This window comes from Arvicola amphibius, chromosome 4, assembly GCF_903992535.2.
Source record: "Arvicola amphibius chromosome 4, mArvAmp1.2, whole genome shotgun sequence".
In the NCBI taxonomy this organism is placed as follows: domain Eukaryota; kingdom Metazoa; phylum Chordata; class Mammalia; order Rodentia; family Cricetidae; genus Arvicola; species Arvicola amphibius.
The window spans coordinates 101954193-101976356 of NC_052050.1; the positions used below are offsets into that span (position 1 = coordinate 101954193).

Sequence of the window (22164 nt, forward strand, 5' to 3'; positions counted from 1 at the left end):
ATTAATCAGAACATTGCTTTGTGTTTATAATCACCTAATTCCAGGAAAATTAATTGTTACTGATTAGCATGTTGACTTTTTGTTGTTTAGCAACAGAAAGGTAGCTGGCTCTTTCTTACTTGAGTTCTGAAATGATGAGTCAACTGTGTGTGCATTATAAGCATTTTTGCCTTAAAAAGCGCTTTGCATAGTTTGATGTTTTTAAAGCAAACAAATAAGCTTGAGCATGCTTGCTGTTGGTTCTCATCATCAGTGAGCACTGCACTGATCAAGAAGATGGCCAGGGGTCTGGGAAGTGCTGCTCCTGTTTGCAGCACTCTTCTCTTAGGGCTGAGAGCAGGGCTATAGAGAGGAAGCCAGAGTCTGAAAAGAACAGCTTTTCCTCCATCCGAGACCTCAGTGCTACTCATCCTAATGCCCACTCAGCTTTAAAACTGGTTTTCTGGTCCTCTCTGGGAGGCTTTCTGTTCTCCTTGCTCTCAGTTCTGTCTGCAGACCCCTCCTGTTCTTTCCAGTTTCTGTTCCTCCTACAGAGAGCCAGTCTGTAAGAGACCTCATTGCCCTGAGCAGCACTGGGTGCTGCTTCCACCCTTTTCTCAGATTGTTAAGGGTGTGAAAATGTGATGATGGGACTTGCCAGAGTTGAACTGCCTTTGGGAATGGGTAGAAAAAACATCTAGGTCACAACAGATAATATACAGTGAAATGAATATCAGTAACTGTTGCTAAGAACTGAACAATAGGTGCGTTCTGCTTACGTACGACATGTGCTACTGCAGAATGTTAAGAAGCCAGTGCCAAGTGAGTTTTTAGGGCACATGGAGACTCATGGAGGGGGGTGGAAGGCTTAAAGTTTTAAAGCATGCACTGATAAACAGTTTAAGAATTCACTTTGCATCATTTAAGATATTTAAGTGTCATTTCCTTAAATGCCATCTATTTAAAAAAAAAACACTTTGTGTGCTTGCAAGATCAGGCAAATTGGAGAAATAAAAAGATATCAGAATTGTTAAATGTGGCTTTAGGGGCTCAGGACGCACGGATCAAAAACATGAGGAAGGGGACTGCAGGTATGGGTATGTGCCTAGTATAGAAAAGTCGCAGGTTCAGTTCCCAGCACCATACATACATAGATGCCTGCATACGTGTACATGGTAGAAGGATCGTGACTGATTGATTACATAATTAAAATCTCCTTGGCAATCCTGGGGGTTATGCAGTGCAGTAAACAGTGCAGCATTTGAAGAGCAAAGATGGTCTGTGGGGTGACAGGTCTTTAGGTTTGAGCCCAGGTGCAGCATCACTTTTGTGACCCTGGGTGTGTTCACTGCTCTGAACAACAAAGAGGAGCAGTATCCACGTCCTTGCATGTACACAGGAGACTGAGGCAGTGTCAGTTCCATGTTCACTCTTATCCACTGTAAACCTTTTGCTGCCATTTAGTTCTATGCAAAACTTAAAGTTTAAGAGCCAACATATATTTTTCTCATAAAGAAGTGGCCTGTGTTTTCAGAAATGTACCTCATAAAGAGGTAGAGGAAAGAACCTCGTGTTTCAAGAGAATCCACAGAAATGACTGATAGTGAAATTCATATCTCACTGGAATTGCATGGAATAGGGTTTTGACATGCTTACTTATTGGATCATGTTTTCCCACTTATTTTCAATAATAGGGGATGGGAGTAAAATGATACAGCCAAATATCAAATCAAAGGTAATCTGCTACTTCAGACCTGTATTTAGTTGGAACAGAAAAATGATTTTTTTTTTGAAAACTCCTTTATTTGGGTCATATGAAAATAACTTGTTCCTATGAAGAACTGAACCCTGAAAGTCAGTGTGCCCCAGTACCAGCTATGGGTGCATAATAAGGTGACGGCTGTGTATTAGCCATTTGTGACCTATGAGCCAAGTACTGTCCTCCTGTACGTCAGTTGCAGTGTTTCTGAGAGAAAGTTACTAGATGTCTAAGATTGACTTACTAAAAATGCTTCAAATCTAAGTGGATCCCTTGCTGTTTGGGCAAAAGAGGTGAATCTATAAATGATTATTAATAATGCCTAATAGTTTATCTTTGTGTGTTAAGAGGCACTTATTGAAGGTATTTATGATTTTCACTTCAACACTGTTTGATTTTTCTACTCATTGTTAAGAAGGTTTCATTTGTGTCTTTGAAGACCCAACCTATAAACTCTTTACACACCTGCATTATCAGATCATAAGCTTCTAGGCAATGGATGGCTCATCTGATTCTAGTGACAGGGACACCAGCCTGGTCCCTCTGGTATTGTGGACTTATGTCTGCTGTAAGGGCTGGAAGTCTTTTCCAAACTGTTGACAGTGCTAATTGGCTGAAATTAATATTGGGCTACTGGGGGTGGGGTTCAGATTTTGTAAGCAAATAATCAAGGATTTAAGGATTTTTGTTTGTTTATATGGGGAAAGCAAGATGGCTCAGTGGGTAAAAGTGCTTGCCACTGAGACTGACTACATGAGTTCATTCCCTGGGACCCATGTAGTAGAAGAGAATTGACTCCCACAAGCTGTTTTCTGACCTCTATACTCATGCCATCACACACATATATGCACACACACACACACACACACACACACAGACACACACACGTACGCACGCAATACAACTATAGAATTTTTGCAATACATCAACAAGTTTAGTATCATGTGAAACAGTTAAAGCTGTACCTCCATCTCATCCAGGGTCCTGTACATGGCTAGTAAGTGTTCTACCAGTGAGTCACACCCCAGCCCAAGGGAAAAGTTCCCCATTGGTAGTTGCTGTAGATACCAGGGAATCAGTTGAACAGCAGAAGATAGCACCACACTCTGCTAATGTTTACTGTTATGGAAACATTTTGGTAAGTCCCAGTCAGGGTGTGTAGCTGGAGAATTTTGCTCCTTTCTGCTCTGAGTGAGAAGCAGCAATCGTCATGAATTCCCTGAACAGAGTCAAAATAGAGCATTCACTTATACCCATTCCCTCTGTGAAAGCAGTGGGGAGCCTTACCATCCCCCTCGTCTACAGGGCTTTGAACGTTTTCTAATTATGCTCAGACACATGAACTTAAATTTACGTAGTTCTACAGCATGACAACAAAAGAAATGTTCATAGGAATTTCCAGGAATAGCCAATAAGCTGAGGTTCTTTATTTAATTCAGATAAGCCTCTTACTGAGTTGTCATTGAAATGAATGATAGAGTGTATTCATCAAAGGCGAAGTGGTAGTACTTGTAGTAAAAAGTGAAAAGTAGAATTTGAGATGAAGAACTCTTTGCTGTTGGAGATAAAGTGCCCAAGAAAGAACGCTGGATTGTGTATTTAGCTGAAAGTGCCTTCACGACCCCTCTGCACCTCACTCAGCAGACCCACCAGGAGCTGACACATCCCGAGGCAGCTGTCCTTGACAGTGCTCCAGTGTCTGGGCCTCTTGCTGGACCCACCCTTTGGTACCGCGTGAGGAGTTTCAGAGCAGAGGGAACTGCTAGGTGAAGTGTGAGTTTGTGGCAGTTTGCCGGGGAACAGGCAATGCCATGCTGGAGCATTAGATTTGCTTAAGGAAAGGAAGAATATTTGTCTGAGATATTCTAGGGAGTCCAACCCAGAAAGAGAAAATAAGCAAGATAAATAACTTTGTGAAAGCACTTAGCTTTCATGTGGCAGAAATGAACGCATGTGAAATCCTGCCGGTGTTTATCTGTCAGCCAGTTCAGCAGCTCACGCTTGCAGTCCCAGCTGCCCCAGGTGAGGCAGAAGGATCATATGAGCCCAAGGTTGAAAGACCGACCCGGACAGCATGGAAACCTTCTCAAAAATGGGGCAGAGGGTTAATTAAATAAAATTTTGAAAGTACTGTCATAGGACACAGTCACAGCAAATCTGCCCAGACAGCGTGACCTGGGCCTTCTGTTCTTCAGCTTTGCAGGCCAAAGCCTCTTAACATGAGCGCCCTGATTCCTTTCCTAGAGGAAGTTATTCACACCAGTCCTAAAGTCCTAGCACTCGGGGCGCTGAAGCAGGAGCATCCACAAGCCTGAACTCTGTGAGGCTCTGAAAATACTTGGTCCTCTTCTGTACACCCCCAGTACTTCCTGGAGTCACTGGCATTTCACCAGAGACTACTGTGTTGAACATCTGTCCTGACATCATGATCTTAATGGTTCTTGGGGACACAGTCATCTATCCTGTTTTTACTTAACCTCAACTCCTGCACCCCACAGAAATGGTACCACTCCACAGACGTTTCTTCCTCTTTCTGTGCAGTGTGGGAACTGAACGTAGGACCTGTCATGCCAGACAAGCATTCTGGGACTGAGCTCTAGCCCAGCCCCGCAACTTTATTTCAAGAGTATTGTACCCACCCAGCCTACTTTAAACAGTGAATATAAATTAGTCATGTGGACTCAGTTAACCCAGTGTCTGAAAGGCACTGCAGGGGTGTGAGGGCAAACACAGATCGCCAAGGTGTGGATGACCCCATGTTCATTTCTGTTCCAGACAAAAGTCCTGTCAGCACTTTCTCTCTCTGGCCCTCCTGCTCTGCTCCAGCTGGTAGTCTTTCGTTTAAGCCGGGATACATAATGGATTGCTAAGGGTCTTGAGCCCTAGTGAGAGAAACAGACAAGTAAATAGACAAGAGGAATATGATAAGTCACTTGAATATGCTCTATTGTGTAGCTCAAGGACGAATTTTACAGTACTGTTTTGATTTCTCTGGGAATTTTCACTTGTTTTCTGTCTTCATTCTGCCAACTGAAAGTACCATACATGCGAGTTATTATTAAATTAATGTTTAATAACTAAATTTGAAAAGATGCACTTTCATATTCAAGTGACCTAGCATATAAATAAAGAAAAATCCCTTTCTCAGGCATGATTCATTATTTTTAAATGGGTGTTGGGTGCTTTTGAGATGAAGCTATATAGTCTGATTTTTATTGAAAATCATGTTTTTTTAATTTTCGTTTTGGTCTTTTGAGACAGGGTTCCTCTGTGTAGCCATAGCTGTCCTGGAACTCACTTTGTAGACCAGGCTGGCCTTGAACTCACAGAGATCTGTCTGCCTTTTCCTCTGCCTCCTAAGTGCTGGGATTAAAGGTGTGCATCACCACCATCCAGCTGAAAATGATGTCATTTAACAAAAAGGAAGTACTTTCTACATAGGACTGTGGTAGATGTTGTAACCCTCCATAGCCATGGCATTCTAAAAGCTTATATAGGCTGAAAACTGGGAAGCTAAGATGACAATATAAAAGTCCAAACACATGTAAACACACACACACACACACACACACACCATACATACCTACAAAAAGACACCAGAAGAAAAAAAAACTACATGTGCTTTGGTCCAAGTAAGCCAGTTAGTCCAGCCTGTGGAGCCAGCCCCTTTTCAGATGCTTATGGTCACCTATCTTGATGTCCTTCCCAGGCATCTTATTTCTTACACCACACATATTCCTTCAGGCTTTCCCATCTCAATGCACATCACCTCTCTTCAACCAGTGCTCACACCAAGAGTGTCCATGAGAGTGATATAGATTCCCTCGCTGACCTTGTCTGTCACCAAATCTGCCTGTCCTTTCTCAGAAATGCATTCTCCCAATCTCACTCATGAACATGGATGCAAAAATTCTCAATAAAATTCTGGCAAACAGAAATGCATTCTCTCCTGCACAGCATTGCAGCACTGGGGCCTAGCCTCCTAAGGGATCTGCTCATGTGGAAGCAACTGCAGAGTTAACCTCACTCCCATTCCAACAGTCCTGCACCCCTGCTATCAAGAGCCATCCTGGTGAAGTGCAGACCTGTTCAGCTGTGCACACTGCTCAGTGCCTCTGGTAGCAGTCTGCTATATATAGATTTGTTCCCTATAGGGGAATAAACCCAATCCCACAGTGTCTCGGGCCTGCCCTGACTCCAGAACTTCTCAGGAGGCCTGTGTTGGCCCTGCTCTAAGCCACCGCAGCACAGCCTCCCTCCCTCCTCCAGTTTCACTCCAGACGCCAGACACTGCTGCCAGGCCCTGTCTAGCCACCCTCTCCACACTTACTTGGACCACCATTGTCTCATATCCATCAGCATTATTCTTATAAATCCACCCCTTCTGGACTCGAGAGTCTCGGGGAAAGAGCTGAGTTTACCCTGATGCAGGGCAGGATGTCATCTCCTGAGGTGGGTCAACAGAGATGTGTGTGCACCGGCTTCTGGGGTTGTCTTGATCCCTTCACCTAAAAAAGGAGAATCCCATCAGAATCACTGCTCTGTGATTTGGTGAGTCACATGAAAGTGCATGTGTGGACTGGAGAGGGAAGAGTGCAGTTGCTTTATATGTCACTCACCATGGTAATGTGACAGGTTCCTGGAGCACCAGTCTCAGCGAAAAGTTTCAAGAATAGTGTTCAAAGCTTTGGGTTTTCAGATATTACCTAATGATGGCTTTCCAAGGCTGTTTGTTTTGAGCAGGAGCTGAATGGTGAGGAGGGTTCAGCTTAGAGTTTGTGTCTTCCACAGCAGCCACTGTTTCCCACACCTCTGAAGGCTTGAAGCCTCCTCCTGATTAGCAAGCCTTCCCTTGCATACAGTCAGTGTGGTCAGCAGCACTGCTGAGGGAGGTTGGTGCTACAAAAAAGCTCAATGCCATGTAATTCGGTTAACATTTTTTATGAGTTAAATTTTTTTAATTACTTGTGGAAATGCCTTAATTCTGCTTCTGTTTCTTACTAGTTTACATATGAGAATGGATATGTACTTAATTTCTCTGAAAAAATAAGTATCTGTGCCCACCTTGTGGCTCTCCTGGGAAGGGAGCTGGGTGATGACAGAGAAGCTCCCTGTGGGGCCTGCTGTGCAGGAAGTCCTCAGTGGTGGTACAGCACTGGGAACCAACCCCACTTTGCTTCTCTTTCAACTTGGGAGCACAACCAGACTGGTTTCTAGGCTGCTGACACAGAAGAACAAAGAGGCAAGCAGTTTCCTAGCTGTCTACTATTTCCGAGTGATGAACCTTCTTTTTAGTTAATGTAAATTTACTTTGCATCTACATGGCAGATTTTAGCATCCTTGTTCATTGATGCAAATTGCACTTTTTCTTATTTGTTTTAATGGAAGAGCGCTGCCAGTCAATAGTCCGTCTTACAATCTAAACACCAGTCAACAATCTTTCTCTTGTGCACACCCTGCCATTGTAATACCAGGAAGGTAATGAACTGTTGTGTAAAGGACAGCTGGGTGACTCACGTACAGCCACTACCTGGGTCATTATGCATAGTTGCAGTGCTGTTAGAATAACACAGATCATAACAGTGTTCAATTGTCTTTATGCTCTGATGAACACTGCACACATATGGACATGGATAGATAATGAGTCTACATATATGTAAGTACATGCATTTATATGGTTACATAATATGAGACAGAGGGCTTTCTGCTCTGTAGTATCTTTCTTTTAAGGACATTAATCCTACTAGATTATTTTACCACATTCCTGACCCACCAAAGAGAGAAGCCCAGGTCAGGCTGCTTCTCCAGAGTGGGTTGCACTGGCTGTGCTGGGGAAGTGAATAGAAACAATGTTTCTGTTTTTCTGTTTGGTTTCTGGTTGTTGTTGTTGTTTAGAGCACCCACCTTAGATGTTTATGCTATAAGTTTTTAGACAACTGCACACGTTGGCATTGCAGAGGGCTAAGAGGTAAAAGAAGGTTTACCTGGAGCTCACCGTAAGACACCTCCATTGTGCTTCAAGTATAGCACAGGAGTGTTGACTTTTCATTATCCCCAAAGCAAGAAAAATAAGCATCCTGTTCCTTGGAGCCATGTAGATAAGACGTCTTCACATGAAGAGCCTCATGATTGGGAGGAAATCAAATGTAACTTTCCGATCTCTCGCTCATCAGACAAAAGCATTGTTGTGTCTGCTCGTTTGGTGCCTGTTAGAGTGCTGAGCCTGCATACATGCCGCTGTCGGCTTTTTCCCACTGCTTTTTCACCAAGTGAGACAATGTGCATGTCTTTCTGGAATTCTGCCATGGCTAGTGTGATCTCTGCCCTTCCACCACCAGCAGAGTATCAATCACATGGCCATAGCAGAACAAGCAGACATTCCTTCTAACTCTGCAAAAAGGGGTGAGGAATCTGTGTGAAGGTATGCTCAGTTTAAAGGAACATGCCCCATTTTTAGCAGTCTGTTTCCATGACAACAGAAGTAGCAGCCAACCAGAGAGTTCTCAAAGCTCCCGTAAATTTCCAGGGCTGTGTAATGAAAACATTGTCTTCCTGCCCTGGTACCACAGAAGAGTGCAAGAAAGCAGCAGGACCTGGAGTAGCATCTCCGCCTGGCTGCAGTGGGCTCTTTAGGCACTGTTAGAAGATGGTGCGCCATGGGGCTTCCCACCCTCCCCGCAGTGCATGTGTAAGGATGCAGCAGAGGGCACTGCACTGCAGCACTGAAGGGGGAGGCATTGTTTCTTTGGATCCTAATCTGTGCAGCGTTTTAGTTAATGTCATATTGTTACTCCTGTTTTAATCAGAAAAGAGTCATAAAAATTCTGGTGCAGATGCTGTTTGTTCCTGCTCATGGCTGAGCCCTGGGTCTGGGGCGCCCCCTGCAGTTGCCTTCATTGTAGATAGGAAGTGAAGCTGCAAGTGTGCTCAACCAGTACAAGCAGCACGCCTTCCAGGGCATGCTGCCACTGGGTTCTGTTTTGGTGGGTTTTGTTTTGTTTTGTTGGTTTTGTTTTGTTTTCATCCCTTTGCATTACATTTTAAAAATTACTTGAAGAGCCTTATTTTATTTCGAGCAAATTAGACCTTAAAAATACAGTTGAAACCACGTGACCTTTGGTGGCTCCTTTTAGCATCTGAGGATTGGTAGGTTCCACGGTGGATCTCACATTCATTGTGAGCAGCTATGAGAACAAGCTGGATCCACCATACTTCTGTGGGCTTCACACCTTTGATCACAGCCTGTCCTTTTTAGTCTCCTTTATCTTTCACAACAACATAATTACATTTTCTTTTTTATTCCTACAACACCAATATCAATTCAAAAATAAGCACAAGGACTGCAAGATGGCTCCTTGGATAAAGGACCCACTTGGTAGGAAGCAACTGATTTCCACTACTCCTCTGATCTCCACACTCACACCGTGGTTCCCCACTCACACACACACACACACACACACACACACAGTAAATTAATAAAATGCAAAAAATGATTGATTTTTTTGGAAAACAGACTGTAAGATTCATACAGTGAGATGAAACCATTTACTCTAGCATAATCAGTTACCCATAGAAAATCCTTCTGATAGTTCCTTCTGAAATGTGGCAGAGCCTTCCCTTTCCTTAGGGAGCTGAAACCAGTCACATGTTCTGCTCTCGTGTGCAGGGAAGGGTCTGCCCTCGGGGAGTGGACAGAAGTCAATGTCACAGTAAACAAAAACACAACTATTTTAGTTATTAAATCACCCCAGTAATGGCTAATGGAGTTGTGTTGGTGGGGTGGGGACAGACCAGGAGGTAGGAAATTGGAGATGTGATCCTGAGGAATTAGTTCTTTCATGTATCCTAACTGATCATCTGTGTACAAAAAAAGTGTTGGCCAGTGTGGTGATGCGCACCTTTAATCCCAGCATTCAGGAGGCAGAGGCAGGTGGATCTCTGTGAGTTCAAGGCCAGCCTGGTCTACAGAGCAAGTTCCAGGACAGCCAGGACTCAGGACTACACAGAGAAATCCTGTCTGAAAAAAGAAACAAAGAAAAAAGTGGAAAAAAATGTGTTAAGGTGAAATTCACTTAACATGAAATTAATCATTTTAAAGGAAACAATTCAGTAATGTTTGTACATTCACCATGTTATACAATGATTGCTACAGTGTAGACTCAAAGAAATTTCGTCACCTCAAAAGAACACCCAACACCATCAGCAGCTGCTCCCAGGTTCCTTCCTGGCAGCCAGCAATCTGCATGCTGTCTCTAGAATCGCCATATTTTCCCTCTGGCTTCTTTCACATAGCATGTTTTCTAGGTTCATCTGCAAGCAGATTTGTTTTTAAGAGTATGCGTTTTCCCCCCACCCCCCCTTTGTGTATGCACATGCACACACATATGTGAGTAAAATCCAAGAGAGAATGTCAGATCCCCAGGAGCTGGAGTTACGGGCAACTGTGAACCACACAACATGGGTGCTGGGAACTAAACTGAGATCTTCTATGAGAGCAGCAAGTGCTCTTAATGGCTGGGCCCCTCGCCCACATTTGGTCTGTATCCTTTCTGTACCTGCATAGTACTCCATTTTCGGTGTAGTCTAATCCAGACTCTGTAACCTTAAGCTGTTGAAGGTATAGCTACTGTGAACATGTGTGGACACGTTTGTGTCTATATACCTGAGCTCTTTGCATCTCATTCAGGAATAGAAATGCAAGGGGCACTTTTTTAAACAAAGGTACAATATACAGAACTTTCGAAGGACTCTTAAGTGTTGTCCTGTGGCCTTTTTTTCGCTGATAGAAACCAAGTAACTTATGGTTCGTAATAAGACTTGCTAACCATAGTGACTGCCTTATTATCTGGAGCACTTAAGTAATAAATGGCATGATTTCTCTTTCATATTTTTCAATTGTGTTATGAGTAAGCACTTATGCTTCCTTCACTGACCTCCCAACTGACCTTCTCATTATCCTTCTCACTGATAAAACAATGATTAAATCCCATTTGGCGACTAAAGTACATGACAGACAGAGATTAGACATGGGCTAACTTGACCCTTCATGACCAAACCCAGAAGATAACACAAATGTGCAGTGCTTCCTGTGCCTCACTTCATCCTGCTCAAACCACACGTGCATTTCCAGAGTCCTGCGACTTTAGTCTCTTAATTACTCCAACATCTGCTTGGGAAAAGCTGAAACCAAGATACGTTGGTTGCCCCGCAGTTTCTTCCGTAAGCAGATCATCAGTTCCGGGGTATTATTTCATTCCTGGCGTTGCTGTTGTCCCAGCTTACCGCCCTTTCTTAGACTGATCAGGTTTGGGTTTTGTTCTCAGAATCTCTCCACCCCTCCTGAACCTGCAGTTTGCCTTACCCTTGTTCTATAGTTACGGAACATATACTGACCCCTCTCTCCGACTGCAGCTCACTCTTTCCCAGAAAGTGTCATGTCTGACTTGTTTTTGTGATATACAGCCCTCCCATGTCCCCCACACATTCCAAAGCCAAAGCCGTGCTTTGTTTTGGCTCGCTTGGCTCATGCTATTCCTTGTTATACGTAAAAAATCCTTTTAACCATATCAAATGTAGGAAACATTTTGATACTGGTCATTTTAATTTGAAAAGCCAACATTTTGTAAAAGTATTATGTAAGTTATATGTGGGTATGTGTTTTGAAGTGCTTTCCCACCAGAATTCCACTTCTGTATATTCTTTATCCTTCAGTCATTTGCAAGATGGGCCTTGAAGGCACTGAATGCCATGTTGGTCGGCTTGCTAATAGCGTGCAGACTGTGATGTGATGAGCCCGTGAGTGCAGTCAGATGTCTCAGAGAGGCACCAGCTACAGCTCTCAGACACATGTGCAGACATGAAGTCCTTCCCAGGAAAATAGGTTTCTCAGAGTCCTGTGCCATCTTAAGACATTATGCTAGGCTGGTATGCAGTGTAGGATGAGAGCTAGGAATGCAGCTCTGCAAGCGGCTGAGTAACAGCCAGTGTTACTGGAGTTTTCTTTCACATGAATGGACCAGCCTTGATTAATGTAGAGACTCCAGAGAGAGGAAGGGGACCTTTCCTGGTCAGGCATCTTGGCCACAGCCATTGACAGCTCTGTGGTCAGAAGAGTCACATCTTCTGTTGTCAAATTGCCTTTACTCTGAATATATAGGGTCAGATTTGATTGGAATTGTTAGACATCGAGTTGCTATCCTCAGATTGAAGGACAGAGCTATTCCTGTGCATTTGCAACCAGGAGTGTTGGCCCGAGGAATGCGTCAGAATGGCATGCATCCATTCTGTGTGCTAGCCGCACGGCAGCAGATATGCTGTACCCAAGACTGTCCTGTGCTTGTGGGTCCCTGAAGTTAGCAGTGTGAAGTACAAGCTTGCTGACGGGAGAGCTGCTGATGCCTGGTTGTCAGTGTGCAGAAAGTGTAGTGCTCAGGGTCTCGTAATGACGTGTTATGTTTGGGGGTTACTTTTTTAAGGGGCCATTATTGCTTCTGTGACCTTTGTTTGAGGATCCCTGAGAAGGAAGGACAGATACCGCTTGCTGCTGACAAGGACCCACTGAGCTGGAGTGACACCCTGACCCTTTGTCCTCTCATTCGTTCCTTGGGATTCTCCCTGCTGTGACCACCTTACGTACCACCCAGCCTTAGCCTCTCCATCCCTGAGAAATGCTAGTGTCAGAACATGCACGCTGTTTAAATTGCTTTTACTTAGCTTTGCTCTCTATGGCAGTTTGTATCAACTGTTTACGCTCTAAATGCAGTATCAGTAAAACTTTGTGGCTCAAAAACAAACACATCACATTTCTGTGTTCAGGACTCATATCTAGCATTGATAAGAAGGTGTTTGTAAGAGCCATTGAGTGGTTCAGGCAATTGTGCAACCTAAGGCAGGACTGTGCTCCCTGAGGCACGTAGGGTCTCCTGCCTTTTGTCCACCATTTCTCTCCTCACCGTTAGAAATACATGCATATTTTGTTTTAGCATGTTGGTCAGGTTTATGCACACCCTGAGTCGTCCTAACCATAATTTGAAAATAAAAGTGAAACAACTTAAAATAACTAGGAAAAAGGTTTCCGTTTTACTTGCTGTGTTCTTTTTAAAATAGACTCATTTTCTAAATTGAATATCTAGAGATGCTGTAAAAAGAATCTCCTTGAAAAATTGGGAGAGGGAATAAATTAATTTGACAAACTAGATGTCTGCATTTCCTAATGTGGGCCTTGTTTCTACTAATTCTACAATTTACTCTGTGAGTGACACCACTTGATTATAGCTCTCAGTACTTGTAGGGCGAGAGCCAGTGTGTGTTTATGCAAAGACTATTAAAGTTCATAACTTAGAAGTTTCTCTCTGGCCTGATTTATATGTATTCGGGTATCACTAAAACTATTTCTTTCCAATTCTTTCCTGGTGGAGAAGTCCTTCCAAACAAGCCAGTCTTTTCTTAAAGTAAATTGTTACTATTAACATAGAAAAATGTCATGGAATCTCATATGTTGCTCTGAATGAGATTTCCTTTGAACAAGTCATAATGTATAAGCTAACTACCAATTTGCTTGAGTACTGTGTGAAGTATTTAAATAGGAAATGTCTAGCATTCATCATAAATACAAATTATTAACTAAACGAATTGCTGAGTAAATTCAGAATTTTTTTTTTTACAACTTAGTGTCTTTTCTTACCTCCTTTCTTAAGACAAGACCTCACCCTACATGTAGTTCAGGATATCTGGAGCTCAGTGTGCAACCTGGCTGCCTTCAGATCTGCAGTGGCCCTCTCGCCTCAGCACCTTGAGAACTGGACTTACAGACATGACTGCCACACGCAGCTTCCCAATTGATGTCCTTCTTGTTAGATAATACAGTGGGTGTTTAGTAAAGGAACTGCAGGACTTGGGGCTACAGCTGCTAATACACTCTTTCCTTCCCACAGTGCTCCAGCTGAGGCTGCAACAAAGGAGGACAAGAGAACAGCTAGTGGACCAGGGCATCATGCCACGTAAGACCTAGTCACTGTTGTCTGTGGTGTGTGGGGACTGATGTCTTTGTAGTTTCCGCGACGGCTCATCTGTGAGGAGAGCCAGGTGACAGCATGGCCCTGCTAGGAGGAGAACCCTTAGTATATCTTTTAAAAAGTGGGCTTGACTTTTACAGTAATGAAGAATGCCTTTAAGACACTGTAAAGTTCTTTTTCAAAAGATTTATTTATATATTTTAGGTATGTGAATGTTCTACTTGCATGTATGCCTGCATGCCAGAAGAAGGCACCAGATCTCATTATAGATGGTTGTGAGGAACAGCCAGTGCTCTTAACCTCTGAGTTAACTGAGTTAACTGTGGCATTCTTAACTGTGGGCTTTAATGTCTGTTCAAACTTTGAAGTGGTTGAACTGATAACTCTGCTGGTACATCTGAGGTTAGACCTGTAAGAAGTAATGTGATACCATTAACTCATGACCTTCAGAATTCTACCTGAAGTAACTCAAGGTCATTCTCTGTGGTGCTGGGCTGTGATCTACCTAATTGCATGCATCTCAGATTTGCAGCCGACAGAATGCTATTTACAGTTAGTCAGTTTGGTCTTTCTGGCCTGAGTACACTTGTTTCCTTCAAGAGATTCATAAGAGTTGATTTTAGAATATTTATCTAAACTGTGTTCTTTACCTTTAACCGCCGGCTTTGGGAGTTTTAGAGGGAAGAATAGTTGTTTTCTATAAACCATGGAATTGTATAACTGGACTTTGTTTAGAAACTAACTTTTCTAGGAGTTAATTTATCCCACTTTAAACCACTAGAAATTACAGAGCAAACAAGCTCATTTCCAGCCCAGAAATAATTTATCAGTTAATGGAGATGAGGAATGTTTTGTTTGTTTAGCAGTTTTTTTTCATCCATAAAGCTTTTATAGATTACTTACTATCAGTCATCTAAGTATCTTAAATCCAGCTGTGGTCGCCCAAAGCTGCTTTGAAAATCTGCTAGGCATCTCCAGCACCACAGTCCTCCCCCAGCCAGTTAATCAATAGCATCAGATAACGATGTTTAAGGTATACTGCTGCTAGATCAGCCCAGGCTGATGTGGAGAGCTGGTCCTCAGCCATGCTGGCAGGGATGTGGTGTCCCAAGGGCCAAACTAGAAGGTTATGCTCAAGGCAACCTTCACAGGGAAGCCTAGACCTATCTCCCACTCAGTGACCTGTGTCCATGGTTTTCACATGCTGCTCTTGCAAGACAGTGCTAGATGTACACAAATCAAGATTCTTCAAAGGTGATAGGCTGAAATACAAATACCACATCCCCTCGTGGTACAAGAACATAACCCTTTAAATTTAGAATACAAGATTTAAATCCCACTTTGGCCAGCATTTAGCTATATGACCTCAGGGACTTGCACACATCTTATGCTGGGTGTCATACTCACCTCGCAAGTTTATTTGGGAGACCAACAGCAGTCTTAACTGTGCTTCACCACAGAGTCATGCCGGTTGTGAGTTCTGAATAAATGAGTGCTGTGTGTCCCCATGTTCAAGTTCCAGGGCCACATGGGCTTTGTCTAGCAGCCTATATGAGCACTATGAACAAAGACCGTGGAAGTCCCCGGGCCTTGGATTGGTCCAGCCTGGCACTTACCAGTTATTATACAGCAGCTCTGTTTGAAATGTCCACTTGTTTTTTCTTTGTGATCTACATTATTTCATTGGGTAGCAGTGAAGTCTTCACATTTGGAGGGGTCTCGTAAAGGAACTGTAAAGAAATGTCAGCACAGATGAGCATTGCCGGGGTTAGCAGAGCGGCAAGCTAAGATATGGTGCTGTTTATGCTGTGGAAACCATTTGTTTTCTTCCTAACAGCTTTGAAGAGTCCGGCAGCATTCCATGAGCAGATAAAAAGCCTGGAGCGAGCCAGAGTAAGTAATTTCACTTTAAAAAAAATAATCTTTATTTCTCAGTTATATCCCAGGCGCCAATATTCCTAAATATATTGATTTAGAATGCACACATTATTTCCAAGAAGTGCGGTGTAGATAGCACGCACTCTGAGGTATAGAAAGTAGGTGATAACTCAGTTTGTTCTTTTAAAATCAGCTCTGTCAAAAGAGATGCCTCAGTCAGTAGAGCGTTTGCCACAGAGCTGAGTTTAAACTCTGCCCCCATATAAAGCAAGTCTGGGCCTGGCAACTCACATCTATAATGATCCCAGCACTGAGGAGGTTGAATCAAGAAGATCCTTGGTGCTTGCTGACCAGCAAGGCTCACCAACTGGGTGAGCTCACCTGACATTAGCCTCTGTCCTCTACATGCATTTGCTCACACGTGTGTACATGTACATGCATTTTCCCAACATTCTCATGCACACTCTCATACCCCATACTCTACATGGATATGCTAACGCATGTGCATGCATCGCCCACACACACATACCCCTAAGATAAAAAACAAAACAGTAACTGCCTTAGGGTTTCTGTTGCTGTGAAGAGATACCATGACCATGGCAACTTTTACAAAGGAAAACATTTAATTGGGGCGGCATATAGTCCAAAAGTTCAGTCCATTATCATCATGCTGGGACATGTTGGTGTACAGGCAGACACGGTGCTGGAGAAGGAACTGAGAGTCCTACATCTTGATCCATACGTAGCAGGAAGTATACTATGTCACTGGGAGTAGCTAGAGCTAAGAAGACCTCAAAGCCTACCCCTACAGTGACAAACTTCCTCCAACAAGGCCACACCTACTCTGACAAAGCCACACCTCAGAAAAGTGCTACTCCCTTTAGGGGCCATTTTCTTTCAAACCATCATAGTAACTGAAGATAAATTGAAAATAGACACCTGACATCAGCCTCTGTCCTCTTCGTGCACATGTTCACACGTGTGTACTGCATTGCCCCCACACTCTGTATGCAAATGCTCACACATGTACACACTGTATACACATGCTCACACATGTGTACGTTTATTGCCCCCACACTCTATATGCAAATGCTCACACATGTACACACTGTATGCACATGCTCAAACATGTGTACATTCATTGCCCCCACACTCCGTATGCAAATGCTCACACATGTACACACTGTATGCACATGCTCACACATGTGTACGTGCATTGCCCCCACACTCCGTATGCAAATGCTCACACATGTACACACTGTGTGCACATGCTCACGCATGTGTACATGCATTGTCCCCACACTCCGTATGCAAATGCTCACACATGTACACACATACATGCATTACCTTACACACTATATGCGCATGCTCATACATATACATGTATTATCCCCTACATGTACATGCTTTACCCCCGACACTCTACATGCACATACTCACACATATAGATATCTTAATCCCCCATGTGCACATGCTCACACATGTACATGCATTACCCCACACACATACTCTACATGAACGTGCTCACGCATGTACACATGTGCATATATTACTCCCACACATACCCATAAAGTAAGAAACAAAAGTAACTAGTTCATTTGTTTTCAGGGCTGTGCTTCTTATTAACTTGACAAGAGAACTTGAGAAGAGGGATCAATTGAGAAAGTGTCCCCACCAAACCTCAAACCTGTAGGGCATGTTCTTGACTGATAACTGATGTAGGCAGGCCCAGCTCATCGCAGCTGGGCTGTTGGTTCTTGGTTTTATAAGAAAGCAGGCTAGGGCAAAACCAGAGTCTAACGGACAGACTAGGCAAGTGCCTTTGCTGTTTATTAGCCCTGCAGAAAGACATGGAAGTCATGTGCTTCTGAAGGTCCTTGGCTGATTTCCCTGTGGATCTGTGTCACTGTTCATTTGTCTAAGGATTGAGAACACAGCTAAATAAAGAACACGCTACACTCAACTGTGTTCTTGAAAGTGGTTCTTTTGTGGGCGCACGTCACATAGGCGCTCAGGCCATTGTGTCCATTCTTTCTGTTAGCACAGTATGAAAATAAGAGTGTTATAAAAGTGTGTTATCACTGTCCCCAGAGTGCAGTGACAAGCTCCTAGACCTAGTGTTTGGGTGTTGAGTGCAGTTTTAGAGAATGTGCTAAGAACGCAAATAAAATATATTATTATTTTTAAGAATTTTAGTATCTAAATAAATTTCTACTTTTCTAAAGTATTGGTTTCATATAAAGGGATTAAATATTATGTTTATTTAAAACTCATCTTAAAATTTTGAGCTTTTCTCAGTTTCACTGTGAAGCTCTGTAAAGTAGTTATTTTATACTAATACACATCAAACCCCTGGATGATACTGAAGGCTACACTGTAGTCTTGTGCTAGATGATCATTCTCCTAAGCACTAATTTCTAGTTACTCTCTCAAAGACACAACAAAAAGGATTTTTAATTTATTTTTGAAGAAAATATAAAACTACAATAAATCATGAACACCATTTTTTTTAAAGACTGAAAACTTTCTGAAGCACAAGATCCGGAGCCGCCCAGACCGCTCTGAGCTGGTCAGGATGCACATCTTAGAAGGTAAACTTTGTCTCCGCTGGCTTGGCTGTGTTTCTGTTTATTCCCATCTTAATAACTGTTTCCCCGCAGGCAGACGTCCTTTAAGTTGGATAGCACTGTGGAGACTCGAAACCTCTGCACTGGAGGCGGTCACTTGGCGAGCCGGTTCCTGAGTTTCACTTGTACTGTCCTAGAAGGACTTTTTTGGTCCATAGGACTTCTCCATCATGAGAGAGAGAGGTGTCATTAAATCAGTGCACACATCTAGCCCTAGGTTTTTGACAGCTTGGGTCTCATTGATATTACCCAAAATGATGCCCTCACATGTCTCTACTCCTTTGTGTTGCTACTTCATTCTGTAATGGTCTTGACCTGACCATTACTAATCGCCTCTGAATGATGTAGTCTTAGCCCTTCAGAATACATGGCTCACATGGATGCCCTTCTCTTCAGGAAAGCCATTTTGAAAGGCAGCATCTTCATCAGAAATTTCTAGAGTTCTATTTCTCCCATCATTCTGCTTCTGTGACTAATTTACTAAGCAAGAGCAAGGGCTTGATCCTTTGAACAGTCTCTAGTGTGTTAAGCTTTAAGGAGAATCTAGAAACATTACAGATATTTAGAGACAGTGTGGGGCAGAAAGAGCCTATGTTCTCCTGGCCTTGTGACAGAATTAGGATGATTTTCACATGCAGGATAGCAGCCTGGTAGCTCAGACACAGCCAAAGGTGCAGTTCTTCCGGAGGCTGTGCATCCACTGGTCCAGTGCTAGCAACTGGGGGCCCAGTAGTGAACAAGGTAAAACTGCCTGCCTTCGAGCATCACATGCTTCAGGGGAAGACAGAAAAGGGAACAACCAGGCAGCTATGACTGAGAAAGGACACAGACTGATAACTGCATTAGAATGTGCACTGAAGAAGTGCCAAGTACTATCCTGTGCTCCACAGACCTGAAGAGTGTGTTCTCCTATCTGTGACCTGCTTGGTCCTAAGCAGGAGGTGAGAGATGTTACCTTTCTCCACCATGGGTTGTGTTCTCAGAAGTTCCCTGAACTAAAGAACTTTTCAGATTCAGTGTTAGGATAGAGTACTACAGATTTCAGGGATCATCGACTTGAGCAAGCCCTCCACTAAAAAATACAACAGAGAACAACACACAGAACATGTGGGGTTTTTTTGTGTGTGTGTGTACAATGCTGTCCATATTTGCCTTCTGACTCTAGAAGATATCATTAATAGAATTAAAGTAAAAAGAAATACACCTACCCATGTTTTTCTTTTATAAAAAGAAAAGAAAAAAAGGAAGAAAGGCCAGGGGGATGGAGAGATGGCTCAGAAATTAAGAGCTTGTTATATTGGTCTTGTAGAGAACACTGTTTGGTTGGAATGCACATGTCAAGCAGCTCACAACCTCCTGTAACTCCATTTCCAAGGGATCTGATGCCTTCTTCTAGCTGCCATGGACACCAAGCACACACATGGTATATATCACACATGCAAGCAAAACATCCATACACATATTTTTAATATGAGTCTATACTGAAACATCCATTCTCAAGTTGAGATCTGAAGAATGAGAAAAAATATATCATCTTTAATTTTTACCTTATTCATATATTTTGGCATTAACATAATTTAATTGAATTGCGTATTTGGCAGGTTAGAGTCTATATTGTTTTCTGAAATTCAACAGCAAAAATTGAGCCTCGGCTTCATGGAGTTAAGGCGGAAGTGAGACAGACAGAACCTGCCAGGCTACTTTGGGAAGACTTCCCTTGCAGTCATATTGCTGCTCTCACTTATAGTGTTAATGGGGAAAGGGAGTGAGACTGAAGGCTCTCCTACTTTGAGCTTCACAGAAGCATCAAAAAAAAAAAAAGACAACAAAAACCCAGCAACATGATTGTCTGATCCTGTTTTCCCTGCACATAGTGTTCTGTACAGTTCTGTGTGCTTCATCTCATAAGAGCTCAGAATTAACTCAGAATTTGGGGTCATAGCTCACCACATATTTTTAAACTAGGAAAAACATAGCTCAAGACAATGGAAGGTGATGCTAATGGCTTACTCCAGGCAACAGCTGACAGGAAGCAGAAGCACTGGGAGAGCTACAGTGGCTGCTTCATGTCTTTTGTAGCAACTCAGTCATTTTAAGTGTATGAGCTGGTGGTTCTGCACACCACAAACTCTGTGTAAAATGAGGGGTTTGTTTCAAAAATAAACTCAAATTCTTAACAATGATAACTGACCCTGAGATATAGTCAGTCCAGGAATATTAAATATAGCTCTTCCCACTGAAGAAAGTAAGGAAACGTCTGTCCTAAGATTTAGTGCCTCTGTTTCTAGGCACTGCCTTTCTAGTGAAGCCAAATGAGAGCCATCCACTTGTAGACTCCGGGTCACATGTGTCTTCATACCGTGTCTCCCTGGTACCTAGTCCATTGTTCTAAACACACCTGACCTCCTGGTGAAGGCAGATGGTGCTAGTTCCCATTTCCAGCTTCAGTTCATGATCATTCAACCCTGGGGTCTCTGTGGTGCATAGACAGATAGCTGCCCACTCTGAGAGAAACAGAATCTACCACACACTCTGAGCAGTCACTCTCTCCTTGCAGAGTGTAACCCTGTTAAAGTAATTGAGTTCAGTTACTTGGCCTGATAGGTGCCATGGTTAAAGCTTACACTTGGTCTTGCAGAAACATTTGCAGAGCCGTCTCTGCAGGCCACGCAGATGAAGCTGAAGAGAGCTCGACTGGCAGACGACCTGAACGAGAAGATCGCTCAAAGGCCTGGACCCATGGAGCTGGTGGAGAAGAACATTCTTCCTGTGGACTCGAGTGTCAAGGAAGCAATTATAGGCAAGAGTAACAGTTTCTGTCTTTCACAGGAGTTTTAAATAAAACGGATTTGATTAAAATGCAAGGGCATTATTTTCTTGGTTAACTAGAAGCTGATAAACATCTATTTTGTTGCAACTGTTTTGTTATAGATTAAAAAATGGCCTCTGCTGCCAGTAGCATGGATTTCCATTTTATGTCAGAGTGACTTCTGATACCATTATCACACATCTAAGATCAATTAGTGTATTGTACCATTTCATTTCTACTGTTTAATATTGTTGGGCTGTTCATTACGTCTGTCTAGGAAGGTAATAAGCTTTACAGGCAAGGAGAATGGCTCATGGATTTCCTGCACTCTTGAAGAGAAGTAGCATCTGTCTGCTTCACCTGCTCTTACACTTGGCTTGTGCTGCTCCTTCTGTTCTTGTTACTTGAACCCAGGCCCGTGCATAGGTAGCACACTCTAACACAGAGGATGGCCAGTGTCGCTAATGTGTTCTTTGTTTCTGGCATAGTTTTAGCAGGAAAACAAACAAATGATGATACTCATTCAGCACAGTTTTGTTGTTGTTTTCGGGGATTTTTGTTTTTGTCTGTTTTATACTAACTGAAAAACTAACTAGTACAGCTCTCGTACTCCTGAGGACTTCATACTCTGAGCTAGTGTGAGTTTAAAGCTTAGGCAGTTTGTAATTACAGAATTCTGAAACGTGAAGTCAGCTCTGATTCCAGACATTGGGGAAGATAGCCTCCAAGGTAAAGAAGGTGTGGACGTAGGTGTGCTGTCCCCTGAAATGGAAGCTAGCCTGCAGACCCCATCACACTCTCACTTTCCCTTCCGCTTCCTCCGTTTTTCACATTTGGGTCCCAGGTTGGGGGTTTAAAAGAATAAGGTGCAAAAGCATCTCTTAAATATGACTCCGTTGAGCGGGCACGCTCTGCTGCTTCTGTTTTAAAGAACAGGCTTGTGCCCTGCATCTCGATCGCCCTCTTGCTGCAGTATTCTCCAGTGGCATTGAGAAGCCTCCTGTCCCGGCCAGGCTGCAGAGCGGCTCGTGCTCTGACCTCATGGCCTGTTTGTACCGAGCCCTGAGCTCCATCCCCAGCACCACAGGAACAAAAGCA

The 22164-nt window shown here is 43.1% G+C and overlaps 1 protein-coding gene across 8 annotated transcripts in view; it reads left to right on the forward strand.

Annotated features, from left to right (window-relative positions):
- The window catches only part of Mrtfb (myocardin related transcription factor B), a 169831-nt gene that overhangs the window by 97229 nt on the left and 50438 nt on the right, over positions 1-22164 (forward strand). For all 8 annotated transcript variants that reach the window (XM_038327492.1, XM_038327494.1, XM_038327496.1 and 5 more), the window contains 4 exons: positions 13672-13737; positions 15590-15645; positions 18146-18221; positions 20896-21057. In XM_038327492.1, coding sequence (XP_038183420.1) covers positions 13672-13737; positions 15590-15645; positions 18146-18221; positions 20896-21057 — 360 coding nt within the window. The remainder of the gene's footprint in view (positions 1-13671; positions 13738-15589; positions 15646-18145; positions 18222-20895; positions 21058-22164) is intronic.